The sequence below is a fragment of the Euleptes europaea genome, chromosome 6, assembly GCF_029931775.1.
Source record: "Euleptes europaea isolate rEulEur1 chromosome 6, rEulEur1.hap1, whole genome shotgun sequence".
NCBI classification, from domain to species: Eukaryota; Metazoa; Chordata; class Lepidosauria; order Squamata; family Sphaerodactylidae; genus Euleptes; species Euleptes europaea.
Window position 1 is genome coordinate 87,377,247 of NC_079317.1, and position 24,353 is coordinate 87,401,599.

A 24,353-nucleotide genomic window follows, 5' to 3' on the forward strand; every position below is an offset into this window, starting at 1 on the left:
TAGTACTTTTTTCCACTGTTTTATATACTTGGCTATAAAAAATCATTTTAGCCTAAAAGGTAGAATGCTTGATCCCAACTTTAAAAGAGATATTTTGATTAAATTTAAATGAAAGAGAACTTTGATAAAACGTTTACTTTGGGGCAACCTGAGCATCCTTTATGTATGTAACTCAGTAATGGAAGGAGTGGAATTCCTATCCAGCTCCCTTGGTTAATCATATTCCAAAACTATCCATGTAGAAGATGAAATAAGAGCAAATGTAGGTAGAAAACTGCTTTTCTAAGAAGCAGAAATGGAAGGAAATTGTTAAAAGACAATGCCAAATATGTCCTGCTCAGATAATAGTTTGACCGTTATGAAAATTGGGAGGAGACCATTTATCTGTTCCCATATCTGTTCCCATAGCACAGAGAAGTAGATAAGTGAACCAGGAGATGCCCCTTCCAAATAAAAGTTGGAGTGGAGGAACTTGGGAGAAAATGTGAAAGCCCAAAGCCCATATTCTCTCCACAGGTACAATTCTGGGAGTGAAGTATTGTACAAATGGACTCATCATCTTCTAGGAAGTAACTACAACTTTTGTATTAAAAAAAAAGAGTCAGCCTATAAAATGGGCTTATACTATGGTTTAAGAAAACATCACCATACAGTGAATATGGTTAAATATAAACCTAACCACACAGATGCATATTCAAAAGTCAGGTTCACTATGACTTGGTAACACGAAAGGGGCTCTTCCCCTTTCACGATTTATAAATTCACCTTCCAAACATATCTGTGAGGAATAAGCTTTGGTAGACCAAATTTAAACACTCTGAAATTCAAGAGAGAGAGAGAGAGAGAGAGTTCTTATCCTTAACTTCAAAGAAATAGTTGTATAATATTTGGGTTGATTGTGAATATTAGCATAGTTTGTGTGCTTCCCCCTCTGTTTTGTTATTTAGCATTACAACTTAAATATTCTGTTTGCACAATGTTATTTTGGGTGATCTAAGATAAATGTGGTACCCTGTAATAAGCTATTGTGTATCATTCTCATAATCTGATTTCTATTTTGGGTAATCTAAGATAAATGTGGTATCCCGTAATAAGCTATTGTGTATCATTCTCATAATTTGATTTCTTTCATTGAATCTCTACAAACCTCACAGTAACATTTTACGCAAGTTCTTTCAGCCCTGGAATTTTAGCATGGTGGTGTCAATACACCCCTCTGGAACAGAAAGGATGGCCTGCTGTGTAATATCATGTGTCACATAGTATATCACTTTTTATTTCCCATCCTTCAAGTATGGTATGCATACTGTTTAGCTTCTTAAAATCTCAATGTAGGTATAATTTACACAAGCTGTGCAAATGCTTGATTTACAGAAGATGGTCTATTGCAAGATTTATAGGAAAGACTTAGTTCTCCTAAACAAGTAGACTCTTAAGTACAACAGAGCTAAGGACATAACTCCACCATGTAATCTCTCTGTAGCTTGAAAGCTGTGAAACTAAGAAGGGGAAATATTTGTTACCTGAACTCAAAATATCAGTTCTCTCTCTTTTTAAGGAACTAATTATTTGGTGATAATAGTGATTACTTTCATTGTTGGATCAAATGCTTAAGAAAGAGACATTACACACACACCCCGAAAATTAACTATCTGACCATTCATCTTCCTAAATCCCCATGCAATGATGTATTGGCAATATGCTTATGTTGCCCTGAGTCCACAAGGCCGCAAAAGAGTTGAGTTATTCCATATTAAGGGTGGGGGGACCGCAAGCTTCCTAGAGTGATTGGAAGGCCTGAAGTAACAAATAGTTTGCTTCAGGAGGAATCCAGATTGCCTATAAAATTATATGTTAACGTTTTAGGGACTATAAGAAACTCTACCCAGGCAGAGGAGAGATTCAAGTCCATTCAATTACAAGGGACGAGCTTGATCAAAGACAGAAGAGACAGTGAGACCTAGGATTGCCAGCTCCAGGCTGGGAAAAACCTGGAGATTTTGGGGGTGGAGCCTGAGGAGGGAGAGGTTTGGAGAGGGGAGGGACATCAATGCCATAGAGTCCAATTGCCAAAGCGGCCATTTTCTCCAGGGGAAAGGATTTCTGTCGCCTTGAGATCAGTTGTAATAGCAGAAGATCTCCAGCCACCACCTGGAGGTTGGCAACCCTAGTGAGACTCCTGGCATGCATGGGCACAACAAGCCTGAACTGTTATTGTTTTATATATCTTGTCATTTAAGTCTTGGTAGGGCTCTAGCCAGTCCCTGGCCACCAGTGAGAGGGTTACGGGAGGGGCAGCATCCCAGGAGAAAAATTAAAAACAAGTCCTCATCTACTTACACATAGTTCTTACTCTAGAGTTCCTGGTAATTCTTAGTGCTACCAAGAATTGAAAAAGGGTAGCTCTTGGAATCACCAGAAACTCTATAGTAAGAACCTTCTGTAGGTAGATGAGGACTTATTTACCTTTTAAATTTTTCTCCCACTGCTAATTCCACCAGTGGTGGACAACAGGACCTGGGGGCAGAGGAATCCCCTGCCCCCACCAGGGGCTTGATAGCCTTCAGTCTATGTATGAAAAATGAAAGAAGAGATTTGAAGTTTGCTTTTTGTTATTTTCATTAATATAAGTATCACAAAGTGGAATCACACTGTACAAAGACTTGAACTCCCTCAATTCTTTAATTCAGGAATTTCTTTTGACATCCCTCTCTGAGTTTGAATTAAGCAGAAGTTACACTTAACTGCAGGTTATGTCAAACGAATCCATGATTAAACTATAGACAGAGTGATCATCTGAACATGAACCACTCCAGTAATTAGTTAGGCCAAAACCAGGTGTGTGGTTGATTTATTAACCACAGCTGGTCTTAACTGTAGTTTTGCAAGATATAAACACATCCTGGCTTCCTAATGCCACACTTCTCCAATGCAGGCCAGGACAGAGCTGCCAAGAACCACTATGCCCCCCACCCCCAGACAAAGATTTCACCTGCCGCCCATATGACCCTGATCCAAACCAAATATCATGACAAATCACTTTGCTTGATGTTACTATAATTCTATATTAATAAAAGAATTGGCCTGTCTGTCCATCTGACCATGAACCCCAACGTATGATGATGTAAGTTGCAGTGCCAAAACTGAAGGGAATTGGAACACCCAGAACCAGGTTACCTTTATGATGGGCAACATTAGGGCTATGCATACTGATAGACCTGAACCGAAAATAAACCCGAAAAAGGCCTTTTCGGCTTCTTTCAGATTTAATTTAACCCAAATATGAAAACTGGGAATTAAGCCTAAAGTGGCTAGCCAATCAATTTTTGGCTTTGGCTTTCCCCAGGCTTTTCCCTAAGGGATTTTTTTTTGATGAGCTCTGGGAGAGGCATTCTTTGAGGTAGAGTCACCAAATTCACAGCAAAGCTGCAAAGGGACTCTCCTTGCATGAACCCCAAAGTTTGGTAAAGTTTGGGTCAGGGAGTCCAATTTTATGAACCCCGGAAGAGGTCACCCCCATTCTTCATAGGAAACTATGGTAAAGTTTACAATGCTTTTCTATGGAAGAGGGGGTCAGCCCCTTCAGAGTTGCAAGCATTCATGGGAAACTGAGTTTCCCCATGATTCTTGGGTGTGGGTGCAGCCATTACAGACTATGAAAAGTAAGTACTTTTAAAATTCTCCCGGGGAGCATTTTTCAAGGTAGAGTCACCAAATTTGCAGCGTAGCTGCAAGGGACTGTCCTAGCATGAACCTTGAATTTTTTCAGGAAACCTGGAAATAAAGTCAAATACCCATTTACCGGGTATTGGGTTTATTTCAGGTTTACCAAATTCAGGTTCAATAAACCCAAAATTTACTGATTTTTTTTTTTGCACAGCCCTAGGCAACATGTACTAAGAGAGCTTTCAAGCAACCTACCCTGTGTTTCTAATACTCAGATCCCCAATTCACCATGGAATGTTGCTGGGTGACACACTCTCAGCCAAAACTACGTCACAGGGTTGTTTTGAGGATAAAATGAAGGACAGGAGAAAAAAGCAACTTTGGGTCCCCACTGGGGAGAAAGATTGGATATGACATTTGTTATAAATATAATTTTAATATCATTAAAAATGTGTTATAAATCTAATTTTTAATGTCATTAAATATATGTCATGTGTCCTATAGTAAAGTAGCCTTTACAAAGGGCTATTACATCTTCACCAACACAATAATTATGATAACACCCCAGTGCCTGAACTGGGAGTTCTAACTTCTGTTCCACAAGTATAACCTCTAAAACAGATTAATATGCTATTACCATGCATGTAAAGGGTGGGGGAGAGATGAAGCATCCTTTTACTACTGTGTTATATCATGGGGGAATATTATCTCCCACCTTTCTATTCACAATATTAACAAAGGTTTGATACTATACTACTATTAACTACATTCTGCTGCCAAGCAGGATAGGGATAAGTAGTTGAGACCAAGACTTGGAAATACATGGGGGGGAGGACATAGAAAAATTTGGTGGAGGGAGAGAGAAATGAATGAGAAAAGAGTGGAAAAGAGGCAGAGAAATTAAGGGAAAGTGAGGGAAAGGTTGTTTTATCTTGCTGCAACACATTAACAACTTCTTTGGTTCAGTCTCGCAGAAATGTGAGTCTAGCTAAGAGTGCCTCTTACTGTGCTCAAACTTTCCTACACCACTAGTGGCTTCAGCCAGAACTGCATCAAAAGGAAAATCATTGGAAAGGCATTCAGCTGGACGTCTCATGACACTCCAGCTGACTTGAGCCCCCTGAATTTGTCCCCTCAGTGCCCCCTCTCGGCAGCCCTAGGCCAGTACACCCCGTGGGTCTTGGGGAGGGGGTAGTGAAAGGAGTTAAGCTAGTATTAGTTATGGCAAATGAGGATCTGAATTGGTTCTTGTAGGTTATCCGGGCTGTGTAACCGTGGTCTTGGAATTTTCTTTCCTGACGTTTCGCCAGCAACTGTGGTAGGCATCTTCAGAGTAGTAACACTGTGTTACTACTCTGAAGATGCCTGCCACAGTTGCTGGCGAAACGTCAGGAAAGAAAATTCCAAGACCACGGTTACACAGCCAGGATAACCTACAAGAACCAATGAACTCTGAGCGTGAAAGCCTTCGACGAGGATCTGAATGATTCTCTGTGAGTGGAATCCAAACAGACTAACCACTATTTAAATTAATTGATTGATTAAACAAAATTGTAATTTATCTACAACATTTATAAGCTCAATATTCCTGAACTTATACCTGAACTGAGACACTTTGTCCAGAAGAAAGCTACTGGCTCATGATAAAATAGGAGGTAAACTGTAAACTACTTTTTTAAAAGTCTCCATCGTTCACAAAATCAAAAACCAGGAAGGCAACTGCAGTCACGTGCAACATAATGTAAAAGTGGAGAGCCTATTTTTTAAACTGCCCTTGATAGACACAGGTTTTTTTTAAATTATTTTTATTATTTTCTACAATTCAACTAAAATAAACATATCTCAACAATATATTCAGTTGTAACTGCTTGTAACAAAAAAAGTTCATTGCTATTACTGAGAATATGTTATCTATAATATTCTATGCTATCTACTATATGTGACTTCCCCGCATCTTCTTCAGTCACTAATTCTACTGGTTAACACTTTTGCATTTCAAATTAATTTCTAATCCTTATTTTCTCTCATACAGACTTGCTTTAAGCTATCTATACTACTTCTATAAGCAATTTCAAGTCCTACCTAGTTATAATATTATCATCATTGTCTCTATATAACATTCTATTATTCTAAATTAAAGGGATTAGATCAATACATAAACAAATTTTCCCATTAAAAATTCATCAAAGTAAATCCACCGTGGCTCCCTTACACCCCAAAAATAAGCATCATTTTAGCCATTATCTTGTTTTGGGAGGGGATCTGCCAGTCCTTCTTTATTTCCCAATCCCCACCCCCCGTTTTTCAATATAGTAGCTGCAATTCTGGCCTCTGAAGATGTAAAAGAAGATCCCGGTGATTGTATCCATTGGCTTCTTGTTAAAATTTCCAGCATCTTCTTGGTAAAATCCTTCATCATGTCTCCCTCCATCGCTGGCTGCCAGGAAGTGTTTTCTTGGGATAATAATACTCCTCCTGTCAGCAGTGACTCAGACAAGTAAATTGTAGAGGTATTGAGTTCTCTCATGTTGCTCTCTCTCCTTGCCAGCTGGTCACTTGCAGCTACCTCTTTAAAATCTTGGGTCTTCATATTGTGGATCTCCTCAATAATTGTGTCCAATTTTCCATTAATTGATTTAAATAGGATATTCATCACCTCAGCTAGTTGAAATGCTTGATGTGAGAGCGCTTGTTGTTTTTCAAAGACTAAATCTTGTTGCACTACAAACATGTCCATTTGTTTGAGTAACATCTCTTCCATCCTCTTGTTTGACATATCTGCTTGTATTCTTATATAGAAGCAGGCTTTGTAATTTTCAAGATATCCTCAATTATACTTCAAAGCAGCACAGATAAAGAAAAGAAAGTAGACAGGAAACTGCAGTATCATAGACCCTGCGTCGTCTCCTCTCGGTGGTTAAGTAGTAGGAACGATTTGATGGTTACACCGGGGAGATTCACTTCAAGTCTTCCAATCTGCCCTGTCTTTTCGATGGTAACAAAGCCCTTCTTGTTATCTTCCGGTCTTAAGAGGCGACGTGGCTGGACATTGAATCAAAGAAGCCGGAAGTGGGGGGGGAAGGTTTTCGTCTCCCTCCCTCCCCTCAAAGCATTTAATTGGTAGTTGTAAAGTCATTCAAAAGTCCCTTTTATTGCGTCTACTCACTGATCAAGTTGATAAGGTCTTAGTCAGTTCATTTAATGGCATTTGTTTATTTTAAAAGTCTCGTTACGCTGGGCAGGGAGTCGCCGGTTTTCGTAGGTGTTTTTATCGTCATTCAGGTCTTCTCAATCAAGATAAAGGCAAAAAGTGTCTTTTTACTCACTCTGACTTCCAAAGGTGAGGCTTCTTGTTCTTTTCATAGATTATTTGATGTTAATGTATAGAGGAGGTCAAAGCCTATAATCCAAAGAGTCGTCCGTGGCAATGGTAGCCCCTATGCCGGCGGGGACAACTTCCAACTCTACGGGAGGCTTAAAAAAGCTCTCTCAGAGAATATGGGAGTCCAAACCGCTCTTGAAGGCTGCAGGGGAATTTCCTGCTTCCCGATCCACTATTTAGGACCGAGTTGGAGTGCTTTTTGCACTCCAAATCTAAACGACTCTTGGTGTTTCCTGGGAGCCCCCAGGAAACAATGGCGCTCGGACCAAACGCTCTACAGGAAGTCGATAGACACAGTTTTGATTTCCATATAGAAATCACCAAAGATGGCAATTCCTTAGCTTTCCTACATTACTTGTTCCAGCCCTCCATTGTGCAACTGTTAGGACTTGCTCTCAAATGCATTTGTGTCACCTTATCACTCACTACTTGATTATTCAAGACTAAAGCCCTGCTTTGGCTTTCATTTTGGTAGAAATATATGGCGGGAAGACTAAGTGCCGCAAACTGTAACAATGTATTATTTGCTCTACATCTCATTAATTTTATTTTATTACATTCTATTTTTAAATGCCTATCCTTTTCTGCATCCCGTGTGTAAATCCAATACCTCTTCCAACCTTTTTGTTCATATATACAACATAATCATCCTCTCTCTTATGGAGGTTGTTTAAAGAAACACATGTGGACTTCTTCCCTTACTTTCACAAAAGTCTGAAAATATGTTGCTGCACTGTGAACTAGAACACCTAAAAAACACTTGGATTCCCCAAGTCAATGTTTGCCTCATATAGTGAACCAAATACTTCACTGTTATCCCAAAAAATATACACCCCAGTTTATTCTCTAAATGCTTTAATTGTTCTTTTTTTACAGGGCTGTGTTACATCTCTTTCTCGTTGAAATACCTGTACCTCTAAAATGAAATTTTGACCTTTTATATCATCACATTCCAGTGTTGCTTGTATACATAGTAATCACCATAAATCAAGTTGTTTAAACACCCATACTAAGATTTTATTAACTATTCTCTTTATTTACTATATCCTGGAAAGCATATTGCAGAGAAGAAAATTATTGCTTAACCTCAAATAGCACACGATTAATGATCAAAGAAAAATTTCATGCACATAAAACTTATGACAAGTAAAAGGCCCAGAACTGACATTGTTTCTACATCTTGGTAAGAGATGTGTCTTAACTATAATCCTGAGAGACTATCCAGGACAGTCTATTGCTGTAAGCAAAACTTCAGTGTACCAACCCAACTTCTGCTTCAATCTTATTTTCTTGGGGTTTACCTCTTGCCAAACAACAACAAACAACCATCAATGATAATTACAAATACAATGTATCCTGCAACAACTTGCCATTCAGTCTTCTATTCTGGAAAACCATTTCTGCAAAGAGCACCCAGAAGCTATCAGTGCCATACCGAAAGCTATAGATTACTTGTAAAGATGACGTTGATGGATTCCATTCAGTGCAAATCAGTTTACCATGCTTAAAGTCAGGATTTCAGCCTATTTTGGGAGATGACATTATACATTTTGTTGGATTCTGCAGTCAGTGAACACAAGGATCCCAGATATTTTCTGTGCTCCCCTCACCTGATTAGTTTTTTCTGACCTCAAGAAAGCTGATTCTGGGAATCATAAGACCCATGTAGACTCCACTGACATAAGGGTGACTTTCTCCCTTTCCCACTGCTTATTATCTTTCAGTTTTATATATATATTATATTATATAATATATATATATATATATTATATATATATATTATATATATATTAATGTGGGGTACGGGGCCCAAGGATTGTGGGGAACGTGTCCCAGGGAGCTCACCCAGGATGCAACCTCATTACCAAAACAGACTGTGTCCAGACTACATTATCCAGTGGCAGAATAGAATTTCCTTCCTCCATCCTAATATTATAGCTCACTGAGCTATGTGAAATGCTGCTCCTGGGGGACATGGGACACAGAGGTATGGTATGAGGGACATCTGCAGTGGGAATTGGTGGAAATTGGTCATTTAGTCTGAATCCAACCCAATGTGTTCTATTTATTTTACTTTATTATCATGGCACAGAAGGGTGAATGTTCTGGAAGGGAGCATTTGTGTAGGGGGAGCATGTACTCGCCACCAAAAATTATGCTTTGTGGGGGGGGGAGAGGTTTTTCAGCTAAGCAACATAGTTATTAATATGACTTTTTGGTGTTTCAGAAAGCATGATCTCCTGTCACTTCCCACAGCCGCTCTGAGTTTTTTCTGTAGCTTTAGCTCTTTTCCACCTATCAGATCATGTTCAGGGTCAATGCACCAGAGTCCTATTCTTCAAGCCCGTTGAAATATCACTTTCCAAAACATGTGTACTAACATTTGGCCAATGCTACCACTAGATGATTTTATTAACTTGTAGCTCATTTCATAGACTGTTGCTCATCTTGCTAACATATGATAGCCTACCATTTACTGCTCTATAATTAAAGAAGTCACATGAAAGAGATACAGAAGGCATAGCCTTTTTCCTCATTAAATACACTGCTAGAAATTTCAATGGGAAATAAGCACGTTTTGTAATAATGCAACTTAATTTTTAAAACAACAACAACAACAGGTACTTTACAAAATGACACAACAAAAAAGGCCTGCAATGATCCTACATTTAGTAACGTTTGTTTTCCTTTGGCATGGAGTCCATCTGGCTTTGTCATCTTGTATTAATCTATGTATTCAACTGGTACAGAATGAATGGAGTGGGTCATGGGGCCCATTATCACTCTAGTCTTGGCCCATGTAGATTGGTTCCCAGTCTGTTTCTGGGCACAATTGGATGATAATGATGTAAGCCTCTTTGGGTCCCCATTGGGGAGAAAGGTGGGGTATAAATGAATTAAATAAATCAAATAAATAAATTATAAACAATTCAAGGTGCTGTTGCTGACTTCTAAAGCTACATATGGTTTGGGACTAACATATCTTAAAGACTGTCTACTATCTTATGAACCTGCTTGAGTATTACAGTCATCTTCTCAGGCCCTACTTCAGGTTCCCCCACCTTCTGAGATTAGGTTGTGGCAACCCAGGAGAAACCCTTCTCCATAGTGGCAACAAAACTCTGGAACTCTCTTCCCCAGGGAGATCCATCTGTCCTCTTCTGCTGCTATCTGTGCCCCTTCTGTTGCCAGCATGGTATAGTGCTTAAGAGCGGTGGTTTGGAGCGGTGAACTCTAATCTGGAGAACCGGGTTTGATTCCCCACTCCTCCACATGAGTGGGGGAGGCTGATCTGGTGAACTGCATTTGTTTCTCCACTCGTACACATGAAGCCAGCTGGGTGACCTTGGGCTAGTCACACTCTCTCAGCCCCACCTACCTCCCAGGGTGTCTGTTGTGGGGAGGGAAGGTGATTGTAAGCCGGTTTGATTCTTCCTTAAGCAGTAGAGAAAGTCAGCATATAAAAACCAACTCTTCTTCTTCTTTCACCAATTGTTTTATTTGGTGTTGCATCAGTGATCCCTCCTTCTTGCCCAATGTTTTTATTGTTTTTATGTTTTTGTATGTATTTTAGCTCTGGTTTTAACTGTTTTAATGAATCTATTTTTATGCAGTTTATGATGTGATTTTATTATGTATGTTTTAATTTATTAATTGCTTTGGTGGCCCTTATGAGGGCAGAAAGCTGGGGTATAAATTTTGTAAAATAATAAAATAAAATAGGCATGTCAGTACAGACAAATCTCCTAAGAAAATGGGAAGGCCACAAGACGAGACAAATTATGCCAAGCCACAAGTATTATAGTAATGTTCACACTACGCACAACTTTAACAGATAATGTCAGTGACCTAGGCATCCTAATTTTGAACATGGACAGAATGTGGATCAAAAACGTTGCACATTGGGCAAGGTACTGGAATGAGATTTTCTCCTGAAGGTTCTCCAGATTAACTTCTCTATCAAGGAATGGTCAATACTAAATACCTTTTATTATTTAACATCCAAGTAATAATTCAATCTGCATTTTTATCTTTTTTTAAAGGCCCAAGGAACATCAGAGCAATATGCATACAACAATTTTTAAAAAGCACACAATAGTGAAAATGAAGAGCATTTCCCAGGGGTGTGGGTGACTAATTATTGATAAGATACAATAATACTATACAAGTGTGGGGCTGCGAGACTCCACTTTCTTGCTGGGCTCACCACAGCTCCTGGACTCCAGCACAGCCACTGCTGGGCTTGGTGCAGCTCCAGGGCCTGCTGCAGCTGCCACCAGTCCTGGCACCACTCTCAGGTTCCACTAGAACCAAGCAATGACCACACAGGAGGTAGGTGTGTTCTCTGCACTTGTGCAAAGAACTATCTTTCATTGGGGGGGGGGATTTAAACCTCCCAATGTGTTTTTGTTTTTTTTAAAGTTTTGGATTTTTCTACAAAACTGGGGGGTTCTCCCAAGTTTGCAGGAAAATCTGTTTAGTATCAGTATGGTCCCAATCTGCAAATTTAGATATCTGCAGATGCGAGGGGAGGGAGGGCACATGTCATATTAGATGCATAGATTTTAAGGGCTTGCTGGAGTGGAGGGCTATCCATAGGCTTTTAGCTTGCTTTATAAGCCTTGGGTTGTTTTCTTCTAATGAGAGGGTCTCTGATTCATGTACCATGCCAACAGAAGTATCAGATTGCTTTCAATGGCTTTATTTGGTCCTCTTTTGAGTTCGCTGGAAGGGGATCAGTTTCATGATCGATAACAAAAAGACGGAGGGGGGAATATTCCCCTGTGATAGAACGCTGGTAATGTAATTGCTTTTTGTTGTTAGTGCTAAATACCGTTTACAAATAAAGAAAGGCTCTAAGTAGCAACAGTTGCAGCCTGATGTGAACTAAATTCTAGCTGGTGCTTCTTCAGCAAACTTATAACTAGCAGCTTTAACCCATTTCCAGAAGGCAATAAAGGCAGGGTCCGGCTCTTAAAGAGGAGGTCAATTAGATACTTAATGATGAACTATATCTTCAAATATATTCCTACTATTATTATCCTGGCAAAAAAATTAATTAACCAGGTTGTGAGGGCCATGAAGGCTAATGTAGAATGTAATTATTCCTGATCTTTAGACATGCACTTCACATAAAGAGATCGTCCTTATTCAGCTCACCAGGTACCTGGATTGTCAGTAGTTAATCACGGATAAGGAGAGGGATTTGTTGGTTCAGCCTCTTAGTTTTAAGTACAGCACAAATTATTGGTACTCAAGGACAGTTTAAACAGTTGTCATTTTTCATCTTACTGCCCCTTTGTTTACTGTCATGCTCTCTCATTTTAATAAAGTGAGACCATGCAAGTTTGTTGATATTAAACTACACAGCATGAGCATTGCTTGCTAGGGCTGGAGGGAAAAATTATCTGTGGAAATGACTTCTAGTGGCAATTAAAAGAAAACACACTTATGGAAAAGAATTCAACTTTCAGTGTGCCATGATACCATCGCTAATTCAAACAGAAATCTAAATGCTACATGAAGGAAATAACTGCGAGGTCAACTGGGGTGGGGGGGGTGGAGGAGGTAGCAACATGAATACGGAACCCTTTGAGCTACAATTAGGAAGATTTTTCCCATCTAGGTTGTCACATGGATGGCAGTGGCTTGTGACTACATGGAGACAAACCACACAATAGATGGCTGATTGACTCAGTAAACCAATTTACACAAAATAGCTAATTGTGTTTAGCTGGTATTGTACACAAGGAGTCTCAGGCAGCCTTTATGGGACAGTTGTATGAAATACTAGTTCACTGAAAACATTTTGTTCCTTACTAGGAATCTTTGCTGTTAGATTCAAACAAGGGGAAAGCGTGGGGGGATCTCATTTTCCCTTCACCCAGTATTTCCACTTTCCCTTCCCTGAAAACCTCCCTCATCTGTCCCCTTTGCCTGCCTCCTTTTCTCCTTTCCACCCATCAGCACCCGTCTTCAGCCTTCCTTCCCTCCCTCCCTCCCTCCCTCCCTCCCTCAGCAGCCTCTGTTAGGAAAACTAGAAAAGCTGCCAACTCAGTTACAAGATGCCAGCCACCAGGCCAGGCCTAGTTGCACGTTGGATAACTTGCAAGGACTTTTAGGGGGCTTTCCTCTGTATGCTGCTCCCCATACTACTTCCTCGTTTCCTCCTTCTGGCAACTTTCATATCCTCACCTTTCCTTGCTTCATTTTCTCCTTCGCATCCATCCACCTACCTTTTATCTGCCCCCTTCAGCTATACTTATTATTTACTTAATTCTCCATCTCTGTTCTCCACAATGGGTACCAAAAGCAGCTTACAGCATTCTCCTCCATTTTATCTTCACAGAAACTCTAACCACTATAACCACGGTTCTTCTGGGGTGGCAGCAAGTTGCCCAGTGGTTGCTACCAGGCCTGGCCCCATAAGTCCTCCTTCAAAGGCCAAAATAGTACTGGAAAGTTCCCTTCCCACCCTCTGCCACCTTTTACAGACAGGAACCAAGGCTGTAAGGCTGGCAAAATGGTTGAGGTTGCCTAGCAAGAGCCACAGAGAAGCCTACCCTGGACCCAGGATATTTCCTTTCCTTTTATCCCTTAGAAGCTCCTTGATCAATTGATCTTGAGCAGCATATATCTAGTGTTGGAGGGATATAAGGACTGAAACAAATCTTGCCACTGACAATATAGCCTTGGGGTCCCTGTCGCTTAGTAAAAAAGGCATTATGTCAGTCACAGAGGCATTGGATTTGTATATTAAAAGGGGGAAAATATAGCGCGATCGAAGTTCCTAGTAAAAGCTGCATTCCAAAAGGGCATGGGCTAATGTGTCAATAGAGCCAGAAGAGCAAGGGCAGATCCTGACTGAGTATGGTATATTCAGAATTCTGCCCTGCATTACCATAGAAGGGTTAGCATTCAATCTAGCCAAGCAAACAGCTCTACAGAGACGAGGAGTTGTCAGATAATATGTATAGGCAGGCAGACACCCCAGGATATTTCAGTAATTATCAACCAGTCTCAAATGTTTAATTCTTAAGCAAGGCGATTGAATGGGTGCTAGCTGGACAACGTCAAGCATTTCTGGATAAAGCAGACTGGATCCTTTCCAATCGGGATTCAGGCCTGGTTTTGGGACTGAAATAGCCTTGATCACCCTGGTTGGATGGCCTGTGCCAGGAGATGGACAGAAGGAGCATGCCTCTGTTGATTCTCCTGGATCTCTTGATTCTCCTGGATCTCTCAGATGTTTTTGATAGCATGATATTCTTCTGGACAGACTTTCCAGGCTAGAAACTGGAGGCACAATTTTGTGGTGGTTTTGGTCCTACCTGTAGGGTAGGTTTAAAAGTTGGTGCCGGGAGGCTGCTGCTCAGTTCCCTGGTCTATGGTTTGTGGGGTTCCACATGGCTCCACCTTGTCCCCCTATGCTTTTCAACATCTACAGACAAACGCTGGGTCAGGTTCTCTGGAGATTTCCAATATGTCGATGACACAACTCTATCTTGCCCTTCCAGCTGATCTCAGAAAGGTTGAAGAAACCCTGAAATAGTGCCTGGAGGCAGTTTTGGGCTGGACATGGGCTAGTAAACTGAAGCTTAATGCCAGTAAGTAGGGCTGTCAATTCGGTTCGGCCCGAACTGAAAATCAGCCGAATTTCCCTTGATTCGGCGGTTTTTAGTTCGGGAGGAACCGAACTCAAAACTGGGGGGCAACCGGGGGGGCCGAATTCAGCGAGTTCGGGAGTTCGCGAATAAATTCGGCCAATTCGGGGCCGTCAGTAAGCAGCATAACCTTCAGTAAGCAGCATTCTCCTCCCCTGGCCAATCGGTGGCCAAGCTGGGTCTTCTTCTGGCCAATCAGTCAGGATTGAGTACTGGAGGAATCAGCTGATGTGCGGCCGGCCGGGGAAAGAGAGAGAGAGAGGGAAATCCTCATGTGTGTGTGAGGGGGTGCTTGTGCACATTCGCTCCTTTCCGTGGCTGCAGGGGGCGCATTTTTTGGGGTACCGACCCCAAACTTTCAGGGGATATTCAGACAGGTTTTCTTAAGAGACCACCCAAGTTTTGTAAACATTGGGTCAGGGGGTCCCGAGATATGGGCTCCCCCCTTTTTTCTTTCCATGGCTGCAGAGGGCGCATTTTTGGGTGTGCCGACCCCAAACTTTCAGCGGAGCATCAGACAAGGCTTCTTAAGATACCCCCCAAGTTTTGTAAACATTGGGTCAGGGGGTTCCGAGATATGGGCTCCACCCCTTTTTCCTCTCCCCCCTTTTCCATTTTCGTGGCTGCAGGGGGCGCTTTTTTGGGGGTTCAGCCCCCAAACGTTTATCATAGCTTCAGAGAATCCCTCTTAAGAGACCACCCAAGTTTTGTAAAGATGGGTTCAGTGGGGGCTGAAATATCGGCTCCCCCCCCTTTTCTCTTTCCGTGGCTGCAGGGGGCGCATTTTTGGGTGTGCCGACCCCAGACTTTCAGCGGAGCTTCAGTCAAGGCTTTTTAAGAGACCACCCAAGTTTTGTAAACATTGGGTCAGGGCCCCCCGAGATATGGGCTTTCCCCTTTTCCCTATTGGGATGAATGGATCACCCTCGAGAGATGCATATATATGGATCTTATATTGGATACAAATGGAATCATATTGGATTACCCAGCCTCCCAGCCCCTCCTGCTGGAACAGAAGACAGCCACAGTAAGACCCCTTTGGGGGCTTTAATCTATAATTTTTCTTTTCTGTGTGTGTGGGGGGGGGAAGCAGAGTCTGTGTGTGTGTGTGGGGAGGGAGCAGTTTCTGTGGGTGGGGGGGGAAGCCAAAGGGGGCTTTTGCCGGTTCTGCCTGGGGTGTGTGTTCCCCCTCCAGTCTCTCTCTCCCTGGTTTGAGAGGGGGCTTCATTTTTATTCTTCAGGTTTTTCCTCATTCATAAGATCAGTTAGGTTATTTTGATGCTTGCTCAAAACTGGTTTTCAAATGGTGACTTAAAGAATGCATCTGCCTGGTCCCAAGTCCAATGCAAAAGGAGAAATTCCACCCCCTCCCGCTCATTATGCATAGCTAGCTGCCTCTGTCCCTTTCCATGGTTTGCAAACTCCTAGGTGTCAGGTGTTGCTTTGCACTGTTGCAAAGGTGTTGCATTGCGTGCTTGTGTTGCTTTGCAGTTGTATTGTTTTGCAAAATTCTTCACACCTGCCCCGCCCTTTGCATGTTTGCAAAGGTGTTGCTTTTCAGTTGTGTTGCTTTGCAAAGTTCTTAGCACCTGCCCCGCCCTTGCTCTCATCAGCTGTTTGTCGGGGCTGGGAGCTTTGTGCGTGGGCGGCAAGCTCTGCTGAGAGATACACATTAAGGGTGGGGGGGACCCCTTTCAGGGCCCATATCTCAGCCCCCCCCTGACCCAATCTTTACAAAACTCGGGGAGTCTTTCAATATACGTCCTTTGAAGCTCTGCTGAAAGTTTGGGACCTCTAAGCCCAAAAATGCCGCCCCCAGAGCCGCGGAAAGGCGCGGTTGTGTTTTTAATGGCTTTATTCGGCCGATTTTTTTTCCCGAACTTTGAATTCCCGCCGAATTGAACGGATCCGAAGTGGGGGAGTTCGGACTTCGGCACGTACCGAACCCACAAGGGCCAAATTCGGCCGAATCCGAACTGTACCGAATTTTTTTTTTTTTGACAGCCCTACCAGTAAGATGGAAGTGAGTGGAAAGTCTGAATCGGGACTTAGGGTTTCACCTATTCTGTATTGGGTTAGAATCCTTTTGAAAGAACAGGTCCATAGTTTGGGGGTGCTCTTGGAGCCAGGCTTACTGTTGGATAAGCAGGTGGCAGCTGTGATAAGGACAGACTTTGTGGTCTTTCCTGGGCAGAAAAGATCTGGCCACTCAAGTGCATGCCCTGGTTCCATCTCGATCAGGTTACTGCAATGCACTCTATATGGTGCTGCCCTTGTAAAGTGTTCAGAAACTTCAGTCAGTACATAATGCTGCAGCCTACTCCTCCCCAAGATGTTTGCCATCATATACTTATTTTTTGGCAATACCATGCCTTTTAAAAGCTTTAGTTCTTGCCAGATTAAATGCCAACCCTTCTATGGTTGTAAGAGGTAGATATGTTAGGTTAATTTATTCAGAAAAGACTTATTTGTGTTCCTCTGGTTTGATTGATTATCTAGAGCATATGTTATTGGAATGTCCCTTTTATGAGGTTCTTAGACTGCATTACATTACTTCTCTAATCGTAGGGATCCTGAAGATACACTGGCAGTTGCAAAATTTATTTCAGTCCTTATGTCTGTTCGGCAACAGGTTTAAACAATTTTGCTACTCAACATCCATGTACTAAGGAGCTTCTAAGGGATAAAGGAAAGGAAAGAATGCTGCAGCCAAGATGTTGACTGGAATGGGTTGTAGGTGTCATATCACTACAGTCTTGGTCCATGCACCCTGGCTCCCAATTTGTTTCTGAGTCTAACACAAGGTGCTAGTATTGGCATTTAAAGCCATATTTGGCTTGGAACCAACAAATCTGAAGGACCACCTACTCCCTTACAAACCTACCCAATCATTACAGTCATCTTCTGAGACCCTGGTTTGGGTGCCCCCGCCTTCTGAGGTTAGATGAGTGGCAATCCAGGAGAGGGACTTCTTGATCATGGCACCAATACTGTGGGAGTCTCTTCCCAGAGAGATTCGTCTGTTTCCTTGTTGCCATCTTCCTTCCATCAGCAGGTAAAGACTTTTGTTCCATCTAGCATTCCCTTAGTGCACACTTTCTTACCTTATGTTTTTTGTTTTATGTGTTAAATTTTATAACCTGTATTTATATTGAATTGTTTTCTGTTGGTAGCCTCCCTGAGCCTGACTGAAGTTGAGAAAGGGTGGGATATAATCTAATAAAATAATTAAATGTGTATTTTAGCTTGGTTTTACTTGTTTTAATTATGTGTTTTTGTTTGGTTTCAGCTCGGGAACGACCCCTTCCCTGGGCTGTGAAGTGAGTAACTTCTAATGTATTTAAACCTGTTTTAGTGTCAATTTTATGGAGATTATTCTAAAAATTTTTTATCATGTTTATATAGATGTTGTATAACTAATGCCAATAAAGGCTTTGTATTCTCCCCCTTCCCCACCCCCCAAGATATGCCACCTTTTAGGTGGCGTATCCCCCGTGCACGGTTTTTTTGCACCAGGCGGAAGTTTCAGCCGGGCTGAAACCTCCTTAGGAGGAAACGCCGCTGCATTGCCTCCTAAATCCGGTGCACACATTCCTCTCAGGAATGCACTGAAATTCTGCTAAGTGAACGACTGTGTGGGCTTCACCTGTATAGAAAACTCTGATTAAAAGTTAAACAGGTTTAATGTAATCTGCCTATTTCAAACATTATTTTCTTTAATGTTCCAATCATTTACTAGTCTTTGGACCATGACTAATTATTCAAGGCTTTCAAAGTAGTATCTCAGTCACTTGTTCTATTACCATTTTAAAATGAACTGTACTTTTTGCAAGCTAAGAAATGTACATGTTGCATCAAAAGACTTTTGGCAGCAGTCCTTTACACAGAAACTGTAATGTCAGAATGAAAAATAGTGGTGTAGGTTCAATCCAGAGCCCTTTTAAGGTTAAAATAATGTATTATTGGCCTGAATTTAAAATATTTTGTTCAAAGGAACTTCAGAATTGTATTTCTTCCCCTGTGCTGTTTGGCAACATTCTTTTGTATGAGAATTTCTAAAGCACTTTGGCATGGGAGTCTGTCATTTACTGTAACAATTCAATTGGGTATGCATGCCTAAAGTTTCTCTTTTGATTACAGCTATAGTATCTTTACCTTAATTGTTTATTTCTTATGTGTGCTTTCAAGTTATAACGTGATTCTTTATTTGCTTAGACGATACCAACCTCTACATTCTGGGATGGCAGGACTTTCCAATATGTCCTAAAACATTTGAATCACCTCCAAGAGAAGCAACATCTGTCGAAATGCCTGCTTCTGTTTGATACCAGTTTCTGTAATCACATCCTGGTCACTACGTGCTTTGGATATATTGCCATGATGACTTATAATTTTGCTTTTGGTGGGGCAAAGCACTGCCCCCATCCTGTGTGTAAATGCCTTTAATTTTGCTCCTTCCTCTTCCCTTTTAATGCATTAGGTGCTCTAAGAAGTCAGCAGCTGGTCACTCTTGGTGTCTTCTTTATATTTTCTACTTCCTGCTTCTTTACATAAAATGAATTTCAGTGCATTTTATTGAATTGATGACAATAAAGAATGAAGCAAAAGTCCGAGAACAAACAAAACACAATGGCATGTTTTTAGTATGTGGCGAGATGCCTACACATTACCCTCCCCAAGCCTCTTGGAAAGCGCAGGTAATTAATTAAAATAAACAAGCTAAAGCTGGAAATGTCTTCAATGATGCTAACCATTCTGCTTTACTGTAGCCTCACTGAGACTCATTTGCCAGCCTGATGTGGCAACGGCCCAGCAGCTCCAACAGCAGCCAAAACAATTCCTTGCAAGATGCTCCAGGAGAAGATGAAAAGCCCACCAGAATCCTGGCAAACATGCTATGGAGGAGAAAGGCTTAACCTGCCCGCAATATTTTAATGAGCTTTCTCAAGGCACACAAGAGAGGGAAGCAATCCACAAAAGTCTCTCACACTAAACAGGCTCTTAAACAACTGGACTGGCATGAAGTGACAAAATGTTCTGCAGTGGCTGCTAAGCTCCATAACTCAGTGAGAAAGACGTGTATAGAACAAGATAGATTGGAGGCAATTTAGCTGTTTCTAGGAAGAGGAACTGCCACTTGATCTCAGTGACATGCCTGTTAACCTTTGCTTGAAGAACAGAATAGAAGGCAATAAGCAAGGAATCAACCAGTTTTATGAATGGACAGCAGAGGGAAGGAAACTCAACCACTTCCAATGTGATCTTTGTATAACCTAAGGCCAATGGGAGCAAATGGTTCTTGACCTTACTGGTTAGCAGAAGGAATCTTGATGCTGGCAAAGAGTAATAAAAACTATGCAAATTATTGGCAGCATTATCTCACCATGTCATCTTTCCTAGACTACCAAAGTCTTCCTGTAAAAAACTCTATGTTAGAGAACCCTCATAGATTTCAGACTCAAAGGGAGCAAGGAAAAATCACTTATAAATACACCCTGTAAATTCTATACTAGCAGTTAAGTTAGGATACACTCTTTTCTGTGACATAATTTTTACATTGGAGACTGATCGAACATCCCATATCCCTCTGAAACGGTACAGTCCCAAGAGAAATATTGATCAAGTATAGACTGATAGAGCCCCGTGGCGCAGAGTGGTAAGCTCCAGTACTGCAGTCCAAGCTCTGCTCACGACCTGAGTTCAATCCCAATGGAAGTTGGTTTCAGGTAGTGGGCTCAAGGTTGACTCAGCCGTCCATCCTTCCGAGGTCGGTCAAATGAGTACCCTGCTTGCTGGGGGTAAAGGGAAGATGACGGGAAGGCACTGGCAAACCACCCCATAAACAAAGTCTGCCTAGTAAACGTCGGGATCTGACATCACCCCATGGGTCAGGAATGACCCAGTGCTTACACAGGGGACCTTTACCTTTTTATAGACTGATGAGACTGTAGGGCTGAACAGACTGCACAGGATAGAAAACACTTGATCTTGCACACCTTCATAAGAGAACTTTAATCACATTTGCATAATTATTAAAGAGGTAAAAGAATGAGACAGATTTCACTTGAATGCCCAACTATATGAATGCCAGAAGTGTGAAAAATGCAACCTATGGGAGCAAAGTTGAGCCACGACAGCACACAGAAAGCATAATATAACCAAGAGTTCCAAATGTTACTTGAACATTCAGAGCTCTGTAAAGTAGGGGCCACATCCAGAGACCACTGGGAATAACAAAATGTGCTGTCTCTTTCAGAGCCACCTGCTATCATGTTGTGAAAAATCTGGAGACAGATAACTGAATCCTCGATCCTGGGGAGCAGTGAGTACATCTTCAGGTTTTCATAATAGACACAAATAACTTTGGGATACAGGCAGAATGTTGATTTGATCCTAAACAGCAAACTGATTTGATACAGGGCCACAAATCTTATTTTGTCTCCTACTTAATGCAGTGTTTGGCCCTGATCCAGCTACTGCCTTTATATGTACACACAGAGAAGGCAGTTCAGAAATAATGCTGGACATCTCTTTGGTTAAAAAAATCAGGAACAGACTACAGGATCACATGTCTTCCGTTCTTCTCCTGTCTAGTACAAATTCCCTCCACATAGGTTTAAACAGTGCATCAGGTTTACATTTGTTATGGTTAATACTAACCAGGATTATTTTTTAGCCCAGATTTAAGAGCAAACCCTGGCTGGGTGAGAACCACTTTAGGCAGGAGGGGATAATAAATGCTACAGAGGATATGAGGTCCAGAGCCCATACTTCAGAGATGCACCAGCCCACTGTAATAGCATGTCTCACACATTTTGTTTTTGAGTTCTTTTTCACACCTTCATTTACATAGATGTAAGCAATGTAAAGGAGCCCTGTGGTGCAGAGTGGTAAGCAGCAGTACTGCAGTCCAAGCTCTGCTCATGACCTGAGTTCGATCCCAATGGAAGTTGGTTTCAGGTAGCCAGCTCAAGATTGACTCAGCCTTCCATCCTTCTGAAGTTGGTAAAATGAGTACCCAGCTTGCTGGGGGTAAAGAGAAGATGACTGGGGAAGGCACTGGCAAACCACCCTGTAAACAAAGTCTGCCTAGGAAACGTCCAGATGTGACATCACCCCTGGGTCAGGAATGAACTGGTGCTTGCACAGGGGACCTTTACCTTTACTTAAGCAAGTCCTAAGGAAATCTATGGAATGAGCCTACTTGGAAGTGTCACTATGATTGCTGCCTGAATTTTGGAAACATCTTTCAGTGGTGTGGTGGTAGAGAGAAGCTATTTACGCCTCTGATACAAGGCAGGAAACCACTCCCCATCACTTCCCTATTTTCAGATTGGATGTAATTATTTCTCAGAAACAGTTCTATCTCAGCCAGCCTACTGGTTCTATTGTTATTAACAATATAATTAAATAGGCCTATGTTTAGTTTGCTGTATTTGTTGTAGTTATGAAAACCTGAGGATTATTATTACAACACCCTTGGATCTGGAATTCTGTAATTTGTAGCTGGGTACCCAAGGTTGGGTAGAAAGAAAATATATATACATATATGTATATAAATACTAAAAATATAATTTATTAGAAGCGCTAAGTGAAGGTTAAAAATATTTTAAAACATTAAAATAGCACAATGGCATTTCCGAGGGTTGATCTCTGTAACCACATACCAAAGGGGGTTCGGCCTATTGGGCCTCCATCAGTGGTTAATTTAAACCCTTGTTAAGCCTGCACACATTTACAGAAATAAATAAATAAATTCATATACAAACAGTTCAAACCCAACCAGGCATGTGTATAGGTTGTAGGTTGCTCTACTAGGTTGATACCTGCACACATAGTATATGAGAGACATATACTAACCAGTATTACAACTAGAACCAATCTGACCAGATGTTTGAGTAAATGGTAATAGATTTTACAACCTATACCCAGCTTCTGTTTTCAGGTTGGATTTTATTCCCCTCTTTTTTCTTCCATTCTGTAATTTGTCTCCATAGTATTCATAGCTCCCTTTTGTTAAAGGTGATTGTTTGGCCTGTGATGATAGCATTGCTATAGTCATGATGAGTTATATTAAAAAGTAAACAACTAAAGAAATTAAAATACTTTTCACAAATCTATCTTCAATTATATTCAAGAGTATTCTATCTATGGATCTTGTTGAATGCTGCTCTCCCAAATCCACTGAATTTATACGGACACACACACACAAAACACACACACACAAACTGGCGTGTCAGGCAGATAAACAGTAATCTGTTTTAAAGATAGCTCCCTAGAAAAGATTTGATGGCGGTGTACCTACATGGAAGCCGCAACAAATGTTTTCCATAATAATTGTCTCAATATAAAGCCTGGTCTCTCTTGGTTATAATAAAGCAATCCATAAACAACAATTGAATCACTGCTTTTCCTCTGTAGCAAGAAAGTTAAAACGTCTGTTTATCTTGCAGTTAAATGGGAAAATTTAAAACTAACCCAGGCCTTTCAAACAAAACCTGTTTGTTAACAAAATACAGCCTCAGCCAAAATTATTTTTCACAATTATTTAAAACAAAATGCAGAGAACCTTCCTTGAGTAAAAGCTTTACCGGGCTAGGACAGTAAAGGTAATTTTATTTTAAAGCTTCACTTCCTCTAAATGGAATTTAAGAATAATCAGAAGAGAGCAATAAAACACACTGACCTGAATTTGCTGCTGCAGTAGATTGATTTTGTGCTGCTGTTGCAGAAGTTGCTGCTGTTGTCTTGCAATCTATTAGAAATAAATTTTCCATTAAATTAAAACAGTGATGTTGAAACTTCAATATTATCGAGTGAAAACAAATTCCAACTTATTTCTCATGATAATTTCAAAGATTTTTCTTCTTTGTTACACTGAACCTCATTTGTCTAGGAGTCAGTCAAAGACTGGAAGACAGTTTAAGATATAATTTACTAACCTATCTTTAGGAATTTACAGAGGCAATCAAAACACAAAGATATAACATATGGTTATGTATTCATGTATTTAATTCTGAGTACGTAAGCTACAATTGTCATCTTTATATTTGCAGGAACACCTACAAATGCTTCCCCTTTTTCTGAATCAGCAAGAGAGCCACACCCCCCCCCCCCCGAGAACATTCTCTTTTTTGGGAGAAGCTATTGGTTAGAAATCAGAGCAAGAACTTAGAACTCGCCGCATAATTAAGCTCATCTTAGATCACCTTTATGCTTTTTCCACCATTTAATTAAAATATGGCTGCTTAAAAAAGTACTCCCTGGGACTTCCTAATTAACTTTTTTTTTGTCTTACTGTTTGCACATTTAAAATTTTATTTTATTGTACAATGTTTTTTGACATTTTGAATAGAAAAATATATTATAAATAAATCAGACAATACAGGTTATTTTAGTCTCATAAACGAAAGCTATATCTCGGACACCAGCACAGCCTCCCACCAGTGCAAAATAGCTGGCGTAGCCTTGCTAAAGTCTACGGAGCATTTTTCGCCTTTGTCATTTTTTGTGCATTTATTTTTTGTTTTTCTGGGCGGAAAGCCTCTTTACAGGCAGAATGGATGTGCCACTCCTGGCCGCTGCATAACTGCCCCCCCTTTCAGGAATGAGCTGAAAGTTAACTATACACACAGAGTTTC

General features: G+C 41.0%; 1 protein-coding gene across 10 annotated transcripts in view; it reads right to left on the reverse strand.

Moving 5' to 3' along the window:
• Positions 1–24,353, reverse strand: part of SOX6 (SRY-box transcription factor 6) — a 539,429-nt gene that overhangs the window by 167,281 nt on the left and 347,795 nt on the right. For all 10 annotated transcript variants that reach the window (XM_056851453.1, XM_056851454.1, XM_056851452.1 and 7 more), the window contains one exon: positions 23,399–23,467. In XM_056851453.1, coding sequence (XP_056707431.1) covers positions 23,399–23,467 — 69 coding nt within the window. The remainder of the gene's footprint in view (positions 1–23,398; positions 23,468–24,353) is intronic.